Consider the following 20,560-nt stretch of genomic DNA (forward strand, 5'->3'; position numbering starts at 1 on the left):
ATGTAAGACAAGATCTGTAACATTACAGTAAACAATAATGATGGCTGAGCAGCACTGCATCACTAAACAAAGAGTTCCAAAGTGATGTCTGCAGTTATAACACAGTATCTATTTTTGGTCCCATTGTTCATGATGCAAGATGTAGCTTGATAAGGTTGGGTACGGGATCCTGGCACTGAGAATGCCAGCATTCAGAAAACTGACCCCGGCATTCGGTTCTAATGATTCTAACCTTCTCCCCTCCCTCCCCCTGACCATAATCCCTCCATTCCCGAGGCCTAACCTTCACAACTCCCTGCAGCCAAATCCTAACCTTCATCCCTTCCTGAAGTCAAACTCTAACCTTAAATCCCTCAGCCTAACCTTAAGGCTGGTTTCACACACTCCGGCTCCTGCCGGACGGTGAAATCCCGCACGGCCAGGGAGCCGTGCCGCACACAGTACTTTATCATGGAGGGGATGGCCACAGCCCGGCAGCCGTCCCTTCCAGTGGCGGGATCCGGCTGCAACCGTGCGGCCGGGCCGTGGCCGTCCCGTGTGAATGGACACAATAGTGTCCATTCACAACTAATATGTGCGGCACGGCTCCCTGGTCGTACGGGATTTCACCATCCGGCAGGAGCCGGAGTGTGTGAAACCGGCCTAACATGCCAGTGTCCGTATTGTGACATTTGTCAAGATACCAGCCCCGGTCTTCCATCTTCCAGCATCCTGAGCACCTGGATGCGAACTACATCCTGCTTGATCACAACACTGCAGGCCTTTTAACAGAACGAACCCTGAGTTCAGTATAAAACTCTCATTATGATGAATTAATGAATGCAATGATGGATTTTATACAAAAGCTGACAGGACTACTGTAATATAAATCCAACAGCCTGCACAGAGTTACAGAGAGATGGAGTGCTGTGAAGGTTGTAGAACAGCAGCTGGAAAACTGTGTACGGTCCTGTTTTGGTATGTCCTTTCTTCTGGACTTACTAGTTCTAGCCACTAACTTGATGGGAATGTAGTGAAGAGTTACCCGTCTAAGGGTAGAACTACTAAGTTTTTGCTTTTTCAAACCCAAACCCAAACCCAAATAGATTGTTGACTGTTCTACCCTGATGAGTTAACATGGCTTTACTAATAGATATGTTGCTTTTATGATTATTGCCATATGAATTTCCAAGGGCAGTACAGCCAAAGCCAGCCTTTGCCTAGAGTGACTTAGATCCAGGCACAGGGGTTGGGCAAGCCTGGGTGATGGATGGGGGGGTTAGGTGTTGCATGAGCCTTGAATCATTGGGAACTGCAGCAGTGTGATCCAGCTAAAATCTTGCAAAGGGCGCAAAATAGCCCATGACTAGCCCCTGAGAACAGCCAAATCCCCTTACTAAATATAAATAACTAAAACATTGACAGAGCAGGTAATAAGTGTATTTATGCATACATGGTATAATACAATACAGCATTACTTTGTTAATAATAAATGCTTGCAGAGCTTAGCAAAGCTGCATAGATATAAACCATCTACATAGATTATAAAGAGGAGTCACATTCTCTATGCACCTGTTGTATACAGTAAGTGTCTCGTATATTGAATAACAGAGTGTCCTCCTTGACCCTCCAATTAAAAATGGAAGGTACTCTTTACTTAGAAGGGCGCCCATCTCGGCCATCTCGGGCATTGAATGCACTAAAAAATCAGGTGCGATGCGACAGACGAGATGCCCGAGATTTCCCATAGGGAACAATGTTAAATGTCTCAATTGACCCGATTTTCCTGTTCAATGCCTCAATTGACCCAATTTTTCCATAGGAAACAATGTTAAATGGGCCACAGAGGCCAAATAGGCACCCTGAAGTGAATAATGGCCACCCGAATTGTTAACGCCACCCCACGATCAACGTCAACCCGAAGCGTGGCGAGCGCAGCGGTACGCGTCCTACGACCTTTTCATACCCCCACTATCCACGTCGGCGTGGAGTTGAGAATAGAAAGTGTGGCGAGCGCAGCGAACCACCGAGCCCGAAGCGTGGCGAGGGGACGCGGATACCTTCACAGGTATCCGCGTCCCCTCGCGGGCTTCACAGCTGTCCGCGTACCCTCGCGGGGCTCGCTGCGCTCGCCACGCTTCGGGCTCGGTGGCTCGCTGCGCTCGCCACACTTTCTATTCTCAACTCCACGCCGACGTGGATAGTGGGGGTATGAAAAGGTCGTAGGACGCGTACCGCCGCCCCTCGCGGGCTCGCTGCGCTCGCCACGCATCGGGTTGACGTTGATCGTGGGGTGGCGTTAACAATTCGGGTGGCCATTATACACTTCAGGGTGCCTATTTGGCCTCTGTGGCCCATTTAACATTGTTTCCTATGGAAAAATCGGGTCAATTGAGGCATTGAACAGGAAAATTGGGTCAATTGAGACATTTAACATTGTTCCCTATGGGAAATCTCGGGCATCTCGTCGGTTGATCGCACCCGATTTTTTTAGTGCATTCAATGCCCGAGATGCCCGAGATTTTTTACTAACGATGCCCACGATCAAAATCGTGGGCGCCCTTCTAAGTAAAGAGTACCAAACGGAAAATGTGAAACGTTGGCAGAAAACAGGTCCCTATGTAAAGAAAGTATATTAGCAGCTTCCTCGGTGTGTGTCCAACCTGTATTGCACCCTGCCTGTGATAGGTCCAAGTGTAATACAGACCCAATTGGTGAAAAAGCTGTTGAAAGGAACTAGAGGGATGCCTTGGAAATGTTATAACTGTGCTGTTTACTATGTGTTTTGTTTTTTTTCAAGTATACTTCCATGTGAAAGGGTGTAGAAGCTGCGTCTTCATAAATCTAGCCTTAACCCTTTGAGGGCCAACAGGTCTGTGAGAGATGTGCAGAATATCTGCTAGGAAATGCCAGCATTGCTCACATTTGTTACATATATGCAAATTAAAAAAACTGTGTTAAAAAAAAAAAAAAAAAAAAAAGATTATATTTCCAATATACAGTAAGGTCAACATTACAAATCATTATGGTGAATAAAAAAAATTTGCTTGCCGATTTCCACACCTATTTCGACAAATTCTCTTGGCACTCAAAGGGTTAATTTTTTTTCCATTTATGTTACCAGTTTTTTTTTAATAAAGAAAAATAAGATTCTGAGAAGTAAACCAATTATGTGCAGTAACACCTCTGGATAAAAACCATCTATGTGCATAACGCAGTGCTTAGTGCCACATTGCGGGAGCTGCTGTTTCCTAACTTTGTATTTATCTCTGTCAGATGCCGCATGAAGAAGCAAAGTTAAAGGAGACATGTAACCACATGACTGCATTGTACCCTTCCATCTGTTACCCGCTGGAAGTGCTTAGCTTGCACTACATTCAGTCTGGTAAGCCATCTTTTCTTACTTGCTTCATATACAGTATGTGGAGTTTGTCACTTTTCAAATTATCTCTGGTGTACTGTATGTATGTTTTTTAGATTTTAGCTTTGCTTAGATATGGTCTGCAAACCATTTGTAAACCTAGAAACATATAACATTTTAGTGATGATAAAAACTGGTTGGCCAATATAGCCCAGTGCCAATCTGCTGTCTCTCCCCCGGCCAGCTCTACTTGACATGCAAGCCTCGAAAGATCTCCAACGCAACACGGAGACAGCAGCTGCAGCATTGGTGCAATGACACCTGCAGCTGTCAAAAATGGTAGCTGCAAGTGTCAGAACGGTCAGTTCCTGTCATGTAACACTCCCCTCCACATTAATGTATAGGGAAGTGTTATCAGCGCATGTTATGTGACTCAAAATACATCTGCTTCTTCGTTCTTTGTACTGCTATTACTATGCCTATCCCAAGCATGTTTAAATTGTACTGCTGTCTTAGCTTCTCACCTCTGATGGGAGGCTGTTCCACTTATCCACTACCCTTTCTGTAGAGTAATGTTTCATTAAAATCCCCTGAAACTACCTCCCCTATGGGCTAGATGTGGATGTAGCTGGAGTGGAAATGTATGCCTGGTACTGCAGCATGTCAGTCAGGAGAGTATCACTGCGCACCTTGTTTATAACATCCATTCATTTTAACCCTGGGAACTTCCTCCACATTAAATGCAGCCCTCAACCATCCTCTATACCAGTTTTAGGCAGCTGCTGGGGAACTACACATCCCAGTATGCCATAACAGCAAAACAAGACACTTTAATGTGTTGTTCTACAGCATCTGGAGCATCACTGCTTGCCCAGCACTTATGGCCAAACCTGCCTACATTTGGGTGTCTCATACCCTAACCTCATGGGACATTTGTGTACTAATACACCTCTCCAGGCCGCACGAAAACCCTCAGTTTGGAGACGCCATATATATCCCAGACTTTCCCTGCATCCCAAATATTTATAATTCTGCACCTTTGACAGTTTTCTGTGAAAAGCAAAGTCTGAGTCTACCCTGATCTAGGCTCTAAAGACCTGCTGAAACTTGCAGCCCACACAATATCCATCAAGGTATTTAACGCCAGTTATAATTCAATTATTCATTCTAAGACCTCTATCTATCTATATCCATCTACCTACCTACCTACAGTGGTGCTTGAAAGTTTGTGAACCCTTCACAATTTTCTATATTTCTTCAGAAAGTCTGAAATTTGGCCTAAAACTACCTCAGATTTTCTAGTCCTATAAGTAAATGGCCAAATGTATCAAGCTTCACAAAGTGTTAAAATGGAGAGTGACAAATCAACTCCTAACTCCCATGTTACAGTCTGGGTTTGAAAAAAATATGACAGGTAGGATCTGACTGGCTGGTTGTTTATCACTCTCCACTATTACTTTTTGAGGCTTGACACATCTGGCCCAAAGAGAACCAAACAAATGAGGGGGGAGGGGGCACAAATGTGCTCAAGGAACTTACCATTTTTTGTTTGAAACTTTCTATGTTCTTGGTGTGATCTCCCACTTATTGCATTGGTTTGTATTGGGAAACAGATATCATTTTGATGCCTCCCTACCTCAAACATATCCCTGGATTGTAACTAACTTCCCCTGAGCTTTGTCAGCTCCATTTGGATGTTGACTGTGGCCGGGTTACTTACTACTCTAAAATGGTCGCTACAGTTATTTCTCCAATATCCTCAATGCACAATATCCTGAATCCTGAATTACCAAACGCATAAATGCATGTACCCATACAGATTCCTGTATTCCTATGATACTTTTCTCTTGTTCTGTTTTCTGAGATACTTGTTCTCTTTTGAACTTCCCAATTAAATTTCATTTTCTTTAACTATAATTTTCCTGACGTAGTTCCATATCGTGTTCAAAATTATGCCGTTTAAGATATCATCCATTTTGTTGTAGCAGATGATTATAATTGAGGCTTCAAGAACACATTGAGGGTGAAGCATTACCTGATAGTTGGTATTTTATTTCAAATTTAATTTCTTATGGTAGTTACCCTCTTGTACATCTATTATATTTTGTGCTGCCATGGTGTATAAGAGATTGTTAGTCTGCTGAATTCAGCATGTGGAAGAAAGAAAATGGAGCGCTTAATGTGAGTGTGATCAATGGGGTATTACAACAAATTTTTATTATTAATAGGTAACCTTCTGTATTTTAACGGATTAAATTAAAAATATATCTCCATAAAGCAAAGAATAACATTAAGTGCACTCGTACTGTGTACATAATAATAACAGTTCAAAATAAATAAAACTAAACATAAAAAAAACTGATGAAAGGACATTGGAAGGTATATATACGTATATGAATGTATACTTAGGGGGATTGCAGCTTGTTTCTATGATGCTCTGGCTGTGTGATAGTCTCAACAGTTTAAATCAACAGCATTGTGTGTTTATTAACCTGGCTTGATAAAAGTAATGCTGCAAAGTATTTATCCCAGTGTTGTGGGAAATGTCCTCACAGGTTTTGCGGAAGAGGCAATCCAAGCTTTGAGCAGGTGGTGGTGTCCCAGTTAGCTGTGTTTGAGGTTGTATGGTTTCCTCTCAACCTTGGGGGTGAAGCAATGGGGAGCTGGTTCAAGACGGGTTGGTCCTGAAAAAAAGCTATCCAATGTCCAGTAATTAGTGTCTCACTGACGCGTATCATCATCTGATGACTTTTTCAAAGGTATACGTATTCAGCATGTGTAAGGTGTGCCCAAATGGGAAGGAGACTTTTGCTTTAGTGGCTTTGAATGTAATCAGAGTGGGCTAATGTGTTTGCCGATAGATGGCGTGGTGTTTTTCCCAGTTGCGCATGTGTAGTGAACGGCTTTGCTTCAGTTTCTTCATTCCTGGAAAGTTGTTTTGCGTGGTCGGGTGCATGATGGATTCCTCCAGTTCAGAGCAAAAAGCTGTTATCCAATTTCTTCACGAAGAAGGTAAGCATGCTTCAGAAATGTATCGCAGGATGAAGGCGGTGTACGGAGAGCAGTGTCTTGCACGGTGTACCATATTCCGGTGGTGTCAGCGCTATGAGGCAGTTCACGAAAGCATCAATAACTTGCCATGGCGCGGGCAGGTGCACGTTGTCACCAACCTTGCCACAATTTCGGCTGTGAAGGATCTCATTCCCAAATGATGCGCCGTGCAAGACACTGCTCTCCATACACTGCTTTCATCCTGCGGTAAATGTATGGGACCGCGCAAAAAAAACTTTCCAGAATTTGAGAACCTGAGGCAAAGCCGTTCACTGCAGATGCGCAACTGGGAAAAACGCCACGCCATCTATCAACAAGCACATTAACCCACTGCGATTACATAAAACGCCATTACAGAAAATGTCTCCTTTACATTTGGTAACACCTTAACCATTATGTACATACATTTTTCTACTTGTAAGTCTACCTGTGTGACTCATGCCTTTGTACTGCACATATTGTATTTTTGTTCTGTACTATATGTCGCCTGTCCGGTGCTATACAATGATATTGATCACGTTTGTTACGTTTATTAGGATCCATGGATGCATTAGATCTTTTCCCCGTAGATATTTTTGCTGGAGCCTTGTTGAGACTTTTAGGATGCTTCTGGTCATTCTGACTTAAATTTGTCAGGGTTTGTGTATTAATGGTTCTATAAATGTAAAATCTAGATCCTGTCTCAATCAATATGCATGACTGATGCATTATAAATACTGTATACGTACAATTATAGTATCCAAATCCTGTCTCAATAAGTGTATTCTTTATGTTCTATTACACCACATACAAAGAAGATAAGGCATCAATGAGATACACCTACTGTATATGAATAGATATGCAGTATACATAACTGTTAATAGAATATTTAATTATATCTCAAATAATAAAGTATTACTGCATTTTTTTCATTTGTCCTATTGATTTTTTTAGTCAGATATAACATTTAATTTTACGCCTCCTCAAAGTTAAATCAATGATTTAACATACCAAAGAGCCAAAGTGTTTACTACCTCCTACCTGTACAGACCTCAACGTGGTATGCTGCCGTGGTAATTCCTTCACCTTGAGCAAAAACCTTGAGACCTCCCTTTGAACAGGGTTCTCCTCAGTTGGCTGCTATGCCTGAGAGCTCTCAGCCATTGTTACTTGTCTCCTTATCTTGCCACACTAAAGATATACAACACCTTAATGGCGGTTTCCCATTGGAGTCTTAAGGAAATAGGTGCTTTGTTCAGTTATCACTTGATGCATTTAGTTTAATATGCGTGAGATCAGATGTGCCAGGCATGTTTGTGGCCATCCTAGGTCACCTTGTATAACGTTTGCTTTTTGTTTTTACATTCGAGTTCTTGTATACGATTTTATAATGTGCGGTCAGTGGATTTTGGTAGGGTATGTTCTGCATGCTGTTATACCTCCGCTTCCTTTCTTTGAACGTTGTTTTCTCTGATTTTGTAACTTGCTCAGTTATATCTAAAAGCAGGCATATTTCAAGTTACTCTGGGCCAGATGTATCAAGCTTCAAAAAAGTGATAAAATGGAGAGTTATAAACAACCAGCCAATAAGCTCCTTCCTGTCATTTTTTCTAACCCAGCCTGTAACATGACAGGTAGGAGTTGATTGGCTGACTCTCTATCACTATCCAATTTTTTTACTTTTTAAAGCTTGATACATCTGGCCCTCTGTATAGTCTACGTTGACCATTACCTACATATTACAGCCCAGTTACACTCTTTCTGCATAACCTTAGTTCTGGAGACTGCCAACACCCTAGATTCCCACCACAAATGGGGGCTTATTACCCCTTTCACACGGTACAAATAACCCGGGTCTCTGTGTGGTGTGAAAGAACCATTTTGAAAAACCCGGCAATCTGACCCTGGTTAAAGAAGGATTTTACCTGGGTCAGAGCCAGGTTGCTGGGCAGTCTGAAAGGGTAACCTTGGTCGAGAGTCATGGGTCCCGTTCACTGCTATGGGCAGGGGAGGAGGCAGCACTGAAGTGATGCTGCTGTCTCCTCCCCTGCCCCCCCCGCATGATGCTTTGCCCACCGGATGACGTTAGGGACCCGGCAATAAGCCGGGTCACTGACAGCCACAGCTAGCGCAATTGCAGGACTACTTTGACGGACCAGTGTCCAAATCCCAGGGGCAACCCAGCATTCGCGATCTTAAATGGGTATTAGTGAGCCACTTTATCTCTGTAGGTATCCAGACTTTAGGCTGACAATCAACAGATCGACCGCTATCGACCAACATTCATTACATCAACATGGTCAATAGTTTCACATGGTCAACTTTTTCATACTTTACCTGCCACGTGGACTATGATTGGGAATGGTAAAGATTTAAAATTCTTAAATGTAATTATGGGGAAAACCCATATCCAGAAAACCCAGCTTGTCAATATATTTCGGGTCACAAGATATGTATGTGTTTCAGATAGTGCCGGTGGTTCCACCTATTGCTTCTGCAGCCAGCGGGGCAGAGAGCCTAATGTGCTGTTGAGCTGGTGTAATACAGGTGTAGCCACGCACATCTAGCCACCTCCATGTCACAGGTACGATGTGTGTGGCATAATGAGAGTACCCGCTACTTTTTGAGAATATATAAGCTGGCAGATTGGCGCATTGATTCACAGGTGCGACTTGCTGTGCAAAATGGGCGCTAGCGACACATCACATCCACAATGACCGTTGCTACATCTGTATCAATAAACCTTCTCCCTTGTGACAATCTTTCCTTTGTGTAGCTATGGCAAATGGCACCTCACTGGTCAAGCAACCAAAAGCCTACAGAGATCCATAGTCCATCAAATCCCCTTTTGTGGACTGTTCCTAACATCGCTGATGCTTTATATAATGAGCTACACGGCAACCATGGCTGCGGCATTAGTGCTATTATTCAAGGCTGCATTGTTGTTGTCCAGCATGGAATGGTTCTCATTATGTTGTTCTTACAATGGTGTTCGAAGTAAAAACCTATGTAGAGATTTAATAGAGCGAGGGCTATTTTCCACTCACCAGAAAGAACATATTGTACAAGGTGACCTTGTGTAATGCTCTGCAGAATTGCGCAGTAATTGCAGTAAATTCAGAGACAAGGATACTTGCGCAGCAATCTGCCTCAGTGCTGATTGCCAGTTATTTATAACACATCATGGGAAGTAGAATATCCATCGGCCAGTCTATTCAGGGGAGCGCCTTGTACCTGGCCTACGGCTTAGGATAATCAGACAACATTCTCAATAAATGAAGCTTGTATTAAGCGTGTTTTTCTGTGGTTTCCTCATTACCGTCTTCTGATGTTTTTCACTAAGTAGGGAAATAAGGATGCTGGAAACAGTAGTTTTGGTAAAGAAAACACATTTTGGGTAATTTTAGCATAGAGAATTCTACATTTGCTTTTTTCTTCCATTAATCCGCATACATTGATGAAGCTTGTAGGCAAGAATTTCAGGTGCATGCATTTATTGAGATCCCAGAGACTGACCACTGTATTTTATAATTCTTGTTCTACTTTTAGCTTATTTTCTTATTGAGAGTTTCAGCTATGTTGTGTCATCAGCCACACTGTTTTGATATTAAGGGCCTGGTTCTGAGGCGGGCGCCACCTCTCTGTCACCACTTAAGAACACATAATTTTTTTTAACAATATTTTTGAAAATGTTGGTCTCAATCTCCACAGCGCCTTTGTGCAGTACGCATTATGTGAGATTATGTGTTAAGTATAACAAATCCATCATACATATGTGGTATTAGGAGTTTTTATTTGCATGCACAAACTTCTGTATTGAGTGCGTCTGCATCCGCCCCTAGATGATGCAATAACACCGCTCCCATTGAAAGTGACGCCTTCTTAAAAAGCTAAGAAAATGTATTTAAGCATTTTTATTTGATGTAATGTAGTCAGTTTCTTATTATGGATAACAAAGGGGCTGAATCATGCACGGTCCTCCGATAATCGCCAGAGCTGGAAATTTGCAGCCCTGGCGATTATCAGAGGACCGCGCATGGTCCGCAGTGCGTCCGCGAGGCCACAGCCAGTGACGGACTGTGATTGTAGGCCGTACGCTGGCTGATAAAAAAACTGCGTTTGTGGCCGGCACCACAGCATTTTCTGGGATTGCCGCACAAAAATGCAGACAGGCTCGGCCTATGGGAGGGAGGCCCATCAGCGGCCCCGATCTCCCCTCGGCCATCGCGGCGCCCACTAACTCTTTGCTAACACAGTGCTGACCACGGTGGGAGGGAATTCCTTTAGATGGTGAGCGATTATGAAAGAAATTCCACCATGTCATTCACAGCCGCACACCAGGGGCAGGTTCCCACATAGGCAGGGAGAGGGCTAAGTGATCGCTGGACTGCGATCAGGTCTGAATCGGCCCCATGGTCAGTTACTATCTGTGATTGTGCAGGGCTGCAAATGCATTTGCAGCCCTGTGATCAGGGTAAATCCGTATGGAAACACCAGCCGCCCTCGTAAACGGCCAAATGCTAGCCGCCTGTCAGTCCACTTCCAAAAGGCTGTCTTTGTTTACAGGGGGACCTCGTGCATGCCCACTGCGTACCATGTGCATGCGCGGTTGTTCAATAATTGACAAATTTGCAAATAAGTCTGAATCAGGCACAAAGTCCCATGTGTCTATTTTTCTTGTTTTAAAAAAGTTCAAAAAATGTTCCAGTTATCTTAATAGATATTTATCTTTTGTTTTAGTACTGTTACTCTTTAAATAAGTGACAATGATACACTGGAACGTTATTGTACTGTACTTTTTTATTTTGTCGATACATTGTACATTTTATATGTTACCTTATGTACGCATTTTCATTGTAATGATTTATTCTCAACTGCTTCAATGAATAAAAGAAAAAAAAAATTAAACAATAATTCGATCCTGCCCTCACCATTAAATTAACCAAAAAAAAAATAAAAAATTTCCACATTTATTGAGGAAGTGACTTTTTAAATTGAACCCCTAACTAGCTGCAGAAGAAACCCACAATTATCATATAAAGAAATATGTTCTCCTGGAAAAAAAAAAAATAATTTTCCAACATTTTGTATATTTGAAGTTAGATTAGAGCCTTTGGTTTTATTTGAGGACCTGGAACACTTTCAGTGATTACGCAAAATGCCCGTGTGTTCAGTGTCTCCCTCCTACATGTTGGTTACAAAGCATGGGTGTGGACACAGGTAAGGGTCGCCAGGAACAGCCTGGAACCCTCATTGCCTGGTCAGCTCGTGCTGCTGTTACCTGGATGGTGGCCATGTCTCGTCTGTGTTCATGTGCAGTAAATATGGATCATATTATTACAGATGGTGTAATCGTTAGCATTACTGCCTCACAGTACTGAGGTCATAAGTTCGAATCCCACCATGGCCCTAACTGTGCAGAGTTTGTATATTCTCCCCGTGTTTGCGTGGGTTTGTTTACTCCAGGTACTCCGGTTTCCTCCCACTTTCAAAAAATATACTGGTAGGTTAATTGGCTACTAACAAAAAAAAATAACCCTAGAATGTCTGTGTGTGTGTGTACATGTGTTAGGGATTATAGATTGTAAATTTCAGGGACTGATGTGAATGTTCAACTATTCTCTGTAAAGTGCTGCGTAATATGTGTGCGCTATATAAGAAACTTAATAATAATAATAATAATAATAATAATGTAAAGTTGCTAATACTGTATAGGAATGTGTTTTTCTATCTGCAGGAACGATTGGTTTTGCACTTGCGCTGCTGAATCTAGATAAATACTTGGTGAACCACGCTGAACAAAAGGACATCTGGGCACGTTTTGAATATCACAATTAAGTTTTTATATATAAAAAATAAACATTAAAAGATTTTTACATGCACATAGACAAATGATATAGAAGATAAAAAAGGCAGATACCATATAGTTATTTCTAGCTTCTCATATGAGAAAAAGCACTTAAATGAAATAGTGTCAATAGCCAACTCCAATCGGCCACGTGTTAGCAAATGAGTAGATTTCAGGAGCACTGAGAAATCAGTGGGGTATTGCATCAGCCAAGGTGTTAGTAGCAGGGGCAGTGGGTTAGAAGAATTGGGAGAAGGTACAAGCCAGAGCAATTTGTTAGAAATAGTAGGAGCAAGCTGCGTGTAGCCTGTTAGCGCGTGTAACGCCAGATGGTAAAAGTCAGGTAGCGCAGAGTCTTCTTGTATTATGCTCACCCTCCTTGATGATTGATTATGGAGGGATGGGGAGCCTGATGACACGGTGGCTCGACCCGGTGCACGTGATGTGCTGGCGTCCGTGGGTTGATTCTCCAGTGGGATACGGCAGGTGGGGTACGGCAGGTGGATAAGCTGTAAGATAAGCTTGCTGATGCGGGAGGCTGTAAGCACCGAGGTGGGCTCCAAAACGAGCAGCCGCAGTCAGTCCGATAAGCCGGCTCCGTATGCAAAGGATCGTGACCTCAGGAGTGGGTTGGCTCCGGGGCGGAAGTGACGTCGACGCGTTTCGTTCCCTAGGCAACTGGGAACTTTTTCAATGTCTGTGTGTGTACGTGTGTTAGGGATTATAGATTGTTAGCTCCAGGGACTGATGTGAATGTTCAACTATTCTTTGTAAAGCGCTGCGGAATATGTGTGCGCTAAATAATAAACTGTTAATAATAATAATAATATAAAGTTGCTAATACTGTATAGGGTTTTTCTATCTGCATGCTTCTGGTGAGAGCCGTTCTTATTGTTTAACATCACAAATGCTTTTAAATGTGCTGCAGGTGACGTTGGTGAAGAGGCTGTCCAGTGTTACAGCAGGCTGGTGGAAATGGAACCATGCAATGGCCCCGGCCTGATCGGGATGGGCATCAAATCTCTGCATAATAAAAACTATGAGCTGGCAGCGGAAAACTTATCTCAAGGTAAAACCACTTCTCAGTCCTTGTTGCATTGTTTACTGTACACTACGTTGTCCGCATCCACAAGAAGCAGCAGGGTGAAATTACCACAGTGCTATGTACTGCTGTGTGATTAATATAGTACTGTAGGTGGAAGGAGTGTGTAGCTGATGCTCAGAATGATCTAGGACATGGTTCTATTCTGTCAGAGATCACCTTTTGGATTTCCGCTGAGAAACTTGTGTTTTGGCTTTGTAGGAGTGAAGAATGTGGGTTCATGTCCAGCTGGCTGGTACTTACTGGCACAAGTGCAGATGAAACTACGCAAGTATGAGAAGGCAGCTTTCTCCTGTGAGCAAGGTGATGAGAATACTATCAGTTGTATTCAATATAAATACATACGTGTTTCCTCTTATTTATTTTTAGCAATGAGTCTTTCTTATCCCTTCAGTGATGAAGTTACTCCAGCCGGATAAGTTATCCCAAGAAGACACTCTGCAGAAGGATCTAGCTCTGCGGCTGAAAGCAGAGGCCTTGCTGGAGTACTCTGACACAGACCGCACTGAGGAGATACTGAACACGCTAGATCAGGTGCAGTAGCAAGTTGTACAGACTCATGTGCAAATAATCACAATAAGCTATGATTGTATGTGTGTGCGTGTATTCCTCCAATGCATTATATGAGCAACTACTAATAAATAACCACTAGAATTTGCAGCCCCCACCAGTCCTTGTCTTGCTTCATTCATGGCTTAATGTAAAGATTGTACAAATGTCCATCCTCATTATCCTCACATCAGAGATTGAGCGCCACATTGCCGGTCACTGTAGCACCAGTATGTATTTTGTGGGTGAGCAGTGATACACTCCTTCTGCGGCCTTTCTAAACACATCTGGGCATGCCTGATAGTTTTTAAAGCAGCAACATAACACTACCAGTCCCCTAGCAAAACGTGGATGTCAGGCAAACCTATTCAGCCCACGTTATACTGTGTGTTGCATTATTATACTGTATGCCTTAGAGAAAGCAGTACACTGTACAGGAGAAGCAGATGTTCCGTCTTGTGTAGTATAAGACAGTAAAGAAATGTAAATACACTTGGGACAGAAAGAGATCGCTAAATCGGGAACTCGTAAGAGATTCTGACTCTGTCTGATGTCTCCCCCCCCCCCCCCCCACCCTTCCTTTTCTCACCCACCCCCATTTGCCTTGTTATATTCTCTGATAGATTAGAAGATCTCACTCTTTGTGAGAATATTTTGATCACTATAATCACAGTCCACAGCGACTTACATGGCCTTGGAGCTGATGCTCCTCTTTTACATAGGTTAACTATTGTTTAGATTGCTCGCAATGTTTATCTCTAATTTATGAGACTGAGAGGAAAAAAAAACAACGCTGAGACTTAGGGCGGTATTCAATGAGGCTGATTCGCCAGGTTTTTATGGCGATTTTGTGCTGTAAGGCGAATTTCTGACTAAAACGGGGAATCACCCTATTCAATGGCCAGATGGCGAATACATTTCAAGGTTTTTTTCGCCATGATTCACCGAGTAGCAATCGCTATCTTTTTATGGTGAAGTGGAATGTGAACTTTTAAAATAAAGTGTTTTGTTTTTTACAGTTGGTGTCAAAAAATCAGGAATTTTATTCTGAGGAGGGGCATGCTATTTTTATTCATGTGCTGAAATATATATATGTATATATATTTTTTTTTTACACAGACCAGCCAGCAGGGGGCCGGAGCCGAGCCGCTCATTAGATATTCATACATTCACTTCACCCGATCATTACATATGCATGATCGGGTGTAGTGAATATCCCCTGCTGGCACCCCCGGGGGGCAGCCTGTGCTGCCTGGCACCCGGGGAGCCCACCTCCCCCCCACAAACGTTCTGGGGCAGGCAGGGAGACTTTCATCTCCCTGCCTGCCACCGTCCTTAGGCTCCCTGCGGCGTACGCCGCAGGAGCTCAAATTTGCCGGTCAGGGGCAGCGAGCCCTTGACTCGTTGAATACCGGAGCCTGCGAGGCTCCGGAACGCAGCGAGCAGTGGCGAATGTGCAGCAAATCCTAAACAGGATTCGCTGCACTTCGCCAGTATTCACATTGATTACTGCCCTTAGGTTGCTGTCATATGCATTTTACTTGATTTGACTTATAACTAAATAATGCTGTAATATCTCAGAAGTTTAACTACAGTACAACACATAAATGCTGATTAGCTACCATTTTTCTCAAATGTACCAATAGCTGCCTTGCAATTTTCCTTGTGCAGATCACAACAAAATGTTGCTTGGATGTTACTATATTCCTGACAAAGTTCTATTATGTCTCACATTGTTTGACTTGCTTTTTATGTACTAATCAATTGAAAATTTCAATAAAAATTGTTTATCAAAAAAAAAAAAAAAATACACTTGGGACAGACATAGGAATATCCTTACAAAGATCAAACAGGGATGAGCTTGCCCAATAGGATAACTGAAAAAGGGGCAGACTAGATTTGCTGTCAAATTCTATATTTTTATAGGGTAGATGTATGAAGCAGTGTAGAAGTGTGCCATTAGCTGCTATGTTTAATTTTATAGAATGCATTTTATAAATGTTACTTCGTGGATTGTCGAATCTGCATCTGTTTTTGCCAATCCATGGCCTTTCCGACACACGACAGTCAGAACATTGAATACCAACTGTCGAGTTGACGTCGGAAGCCTTTGAAAATGGCAGTGATCTCGACTTTCGGGAGCGTCCCGACAGTCTGAATCCAGATTGAATGTTTCTAATGTTGATTATGGTTTAATAACGCAGGGTTTCATATTGTGTCTTATTTCTAGATATCCAATAAAAATGATGACCCTGTTCTTATAGCTCTCAGGGGCCAGGTGTATTTAAAGGAAGGATCTGTGGAACAAGCTTCAAAAGTATGTTTGGTATCGAATAAAACTTTTGTAAACTCTTTAACAAAAATTTAAAAGAGTGAATATTTACTAAATTAAATAAACATATGGACATAGGTTAATGTGATGGAGGGCGACCGTTTCAGTGCATGGACTGGTAGTGCCAGTACCATATCACCCAATACTGATATTGCCTGTTTTTGCCCCTGTAAATTGGGTCATTGATTAATCTTTCCATATATAAGATTGGGGGCATTGTCAACCTGTGGTCCTCCAGCAGTTTAAAAAAAAAACAACACATCCCAGCATGCACTGCCACAGTTCTAGTATTCGCTAATAGCAAAACTGTGGTGGAGCTTGTTACACATCTACATCACCTAACTGTAAAATGGCTGGGGTGTCCACCCATAGGGCAAAACATGTACCAAATACAACCGTCATTAAGGAGTATACTCACCAGGCTTCTCAATAATCAGTAGGATTTATTGATATTATTGCCATTATTGTTTTGATCCCTTTCAGAAAAGTTCAAGCAAGGACTGAAACATTGATTTTGGATTAATGGCTGTAATAGCACTAAAACCTTTGAAGGTATACAGTAAAATATTTTAGATCAGATGGACGTGTTCGGTAATTGCCAAGGCCTGACTGCAGCAAAAGATGAATGAGGACACATCTGCAGCTTGTGACACTTGTATACAAAGCGTACTGGTATATTTATTTAGACCAGAGTACCCGGAGAAAACCCACGCAAGCACTGGGAGAATATACAAACTCAGCACAGTTAGGGCAATGCTGGGAATCAAACCCATGACCTCAGTGCTGTGAGGCAGTAATGCTAACCAGTACACTGTCTGTGCGGTCCATATACGTTACATATATACGCTTAACCATTTAACCAACAGGCACTATAACAGCTTTCAATCCTCTTAAAAGGTTTTACACAAGATTTTGGAGTGTATCTGTGGGAATTTGTGCCCTTTCATTTTGTAGAGTATTTATGAGGTAAGGCAATCATGTTGGACAAGAAGGCCTAGCATGCAATCTCCATTCCAGTTTGTCCCATAGATGCTCTATGTGGGCCAGTCAAGTTTTTCCACACTAAACCCATCACACCATGGCCCTTATTCAGATCTGATCGCAGTACAAATATGTTCTCAAAGTGGGCAAAACCATGTGCACTGCAGGGGGGGGGGGGGGGGGGCAGATGTAACATGTATAGAGAGAGTTACAGTAGATTTGTATGAGTTATTTTGTTTCTGTGCAGGGTAAATACTGGCTGCATTATTTTTACACTGCAATTTAGATTTCAGTTTCAACACACCCCACCCAAATCTAACTCTCTCTGCACATGTTACATCTGCCCCACCTGCAGTGCACATGGTTTTGCCCATTTTGAGAACAAATTTGTACTGGGATCAGATCTGAATAAGAGCACATGTCTTTATAGTCCTTGCTTTGTGCACTGAGGCATAGTCACATTGCAATAGAAAAGGGCCTTCCCTAAAATGTTGCCACAAATTTGGAAGCATAGAATTGTTCAAACTGTCTTTGTATGCTGAAGCATTAAGGTTGCCCTTCACTGGAAATAAGGGACCTACAGTAGCCCAAACCCTGAAAAACAGCTGCATACTATTATTCCTCCTCCTCCAAACAACACAGTCGGCAAAATGCAGTTAGGCAGGTAATGTTCTCCCAGCATCCGCCAAACCCAGACTTAATAAATCAGCCCCTAAATGTATAGTTTTAACTTACTGCTGAGATTTTGGGTTATGTGTGGCACATTGAAAGGTTAGATTGACACCCATGTGACCCCTTGAAAGGTTAGATTGACACCCATGTGACCCCTTAAAAGTTATCAGGTTGCCTACTACTGTCATATTTGCTCAAAATCTATTCAAATGTTAGATGTTTGTGTTAATGTTACAGTATGATCATTTTCAGATTACCAGAGAACTCCGGCAGTTGCACCCTGAGTTTGCAGAGGGTTATTTTTTGGAGGGCCAACTACATTACATTCAAAAGATGTATTCAGAGGCAGAGAAAAGGTACAGTACGACATGCCAGGGATGTTTGCAGTATTGCCAGAAGGCAAGGAGCCCTATATTATACTTATGATGCTGCTGGACACTTTGAGGGTTGGCGCTGGTCTCCACAACGCACCGCAATTTTGGTAATTATCTGCCCCACTTCTCAAGGAAGTGTGTGGGATGCAGGAGATCTGCCTACTCTTTCAGGGCAATGGGGACTATCTGGAAAATTAAGGCTCTCCTGCAGCTTCCAGGAGAGTAGCAATAATCCCCTAGTACACATAACTACAGTTTTAACAATGGGTTATAACATAATTGGTGACTGGTCACAGTTTTTTAGATATGGGAAAATGCAGGAAGGAAACCACTAATCTTATATAATTAGTGCAAATGAGTAGGGATGCCAAATTTGTATAAGGTTTTGTGAAATTATAGGGGCCTATCTTCCAGCGAGCAGTAGATCAATATTATAGGTTAGTGCTAATCCGCTATGGGCAAAATCCCACCTAGAATACCCATCGTAATAGAATTCCCATCGTTGTAAAATTACCTCAGAATGGGGTTTGAAATATCGTCTGAGATGCCTACTTTATAGCCACCTTGCAGATCTCATTTACAGTCCTGTGCAAATCCATGTAGTATAGGCAATTTAGCACCTTATCAAAGCCATACAGTATGTGCTTGCTGTGTGGGGGGAGCTGGCAAAGATCATACTGGCCGCTTTCCCATCAGTACTGGGGAGCGTTATTTATATACAGTACTGCAATTTAAAGTTGAAACAGGATGGGCCTCCCTAATTCAGTCAGCAAATTTTACATTGCAGTTGCATTGCAACATGGTTCATTCACGTGCAGATTTGTACTTTTTTAGCTGGATTTGCTCAAAGTCCTTAAACAGCAAGCACATCACATTGTAAATACACTTGGTCATATGAACTAACCTACAGTACTTCATAAGGTGAAATATACTCTACATGCTGCTACATTTCTGCAGTCATTGAACTTACTGTACATGTGTAAATGCCAGTATTGTGTTTAGTTTTCAGGCTGCTGTTGAAAGGAACCCAGAGATAGCAAATTACTATTTCTACCTTGGGCTTACCTACTGGTTTATGAGTGAAGAAACCAAGCGAGACAAAGCAAAGGCGGTTACGCAGTTCTTGAAGGTATATATACTTTTTTTTTGTGATACTGTAAGAACTTTTCTTATTCTGACTTATACGTAAGTCGTAAATTGGAATATGCCAAGTTCATATTTTTGTGCTATGAATGAGAAAACAAAAATAAAGCACTAATTAAATACAGCATAATATATATATAACAAATTGTATCTGTCCTTTTTTTATTATAGATACCCAAAGGCCTTTTGAATTTGTTATGTAAAATCCCAATATTTAGCCTCTTTTACCAATACAGTACGTCAGCGTACTCCGATCGTTCATAGCAAATGTGTGAGCGCACAGAGCTAGGGGTGGAACCGTTTGTTTTATCTGCCAATGTGCACAAACCCAAGCCAATGCTTTTTAGTGTCATGTTTTTAATGATGAAATTTGTTCCCAACATTTCACTCTTATGCCTAGCTTTTGTAGTAATTTGTGGAGTCTGCATCCAGAGTGGTATTTATTATGTTTTGAATACGGTAGTGTTGTGATTTGTCTTTATAAGGTTATTTATTTACAAGGCTGAGGATGCAATATAAACTATGATCCTATAAGCAGCCACAAGAGAGGGGCTTAGAACAGGGATTAGTGCAGGAAGCGTGAGAGTGCAGTGCATGGTTCTGCATTCATTAGGTACCAAGATTAGCACAGTTGGTTCTCACTTTGATTACTAGAGGGAAGAAATGTGGGAGATTCCAACAGGAAGGTGTAAACTGAAGGACACCTTAGCCACGTGACTGTGTACATGTATACATTTAGATTTACTGTACTGTATGTGTGTGTTTGCAAGAGACCTAACACATACTGTAACACAATCTAGGATTACTTTTTTTAATGTGCTGCACATAATAAGGTAACTTTAACAATCCCACCCCAAGTGCAATTATTTTTTACTCATTGTGCTGACTGCAGATGGAGCCACGCTCGTCCATTGCACCAGCGTGCCTAGGTGAGGGTTATGGCGCGCCACTTTTGTAGCACGCTCAGACGCATTAAGGCGCGTTGTGGCACGCCAAACAATACAATATGCATGCAATACATATCACCGCTAGGTGGATAATGATCCACTCATATATATACAGTACAGATGGAGCCGCGTCATTCGCCGAGTATGCGCGTGAGACATTTGCGAGTCTCATTCTCGGCAAACGGCGCTGCGGTTCTATCTACAGTACAGTACAATACAAGCTCTGACAAGTGGGCCATGTA

The 20,560-nt window shown here is 42.2% G+C and overlaps 1 protein-coding gene across 2 annotated transcripts in view; it reads left to right on the forward strand.

The window, feature by feature from the left end:
* Positions 1 to 20,560, forward strand: part of SKIC3 (SKI3 subunit of superkiller complex) — an 83,818-nt gene that overhangs the window by 11,682 nt on the left and 51,576 nt on the right. For both annotated transcript variants that reach the window (XM_083151763.1, XM_083151762.1), the window contains exons 8-14: positions 3,256 to 3,364; positions 13,147 to 13,287; positions 13,522 to 13,623; positions 13,715 to 13,854; positions 16,100 to 16,186; positions 18,107 to 18,210; positions 19,231 to 19,357. In XM_083151763.1, the coding sequence (XP_083007889.1) occupies positions 3,256 to 3,364; positions 13,147 to 13,287; positions 13,522 to 13,623; positions 13,715 to 13,854; positions 16,100 to 16,186; positions 18,107 to 18,210; positions 19,231 to 19,357 (810 nt within the window). The remainder of the gene's footprint in view (positions 1 to 3,255; positions 3,365 to 13,146; positions 13,288 to 13,521; positions 13,624 to 13,714; positions 13,855 to 16,099; positions 16,187 to 18,106; positions 18,211 to 19,230; positions 19,358 to 20,560) is intronic.

The sequence above is a fragment of the Crinia signifera genome, chromosome 1, assembly GCF_055691185.1.
Source record: "Crinia signifera chromosome 1, ASM5569118v1, whole genome shotgun sequence".
NCBI classification, from domain to species: Eukaryota; Metazoa; Chordata; class Amphibia; order Anura; family Myobatrachidae; genus Crinia; species Crinia signifera.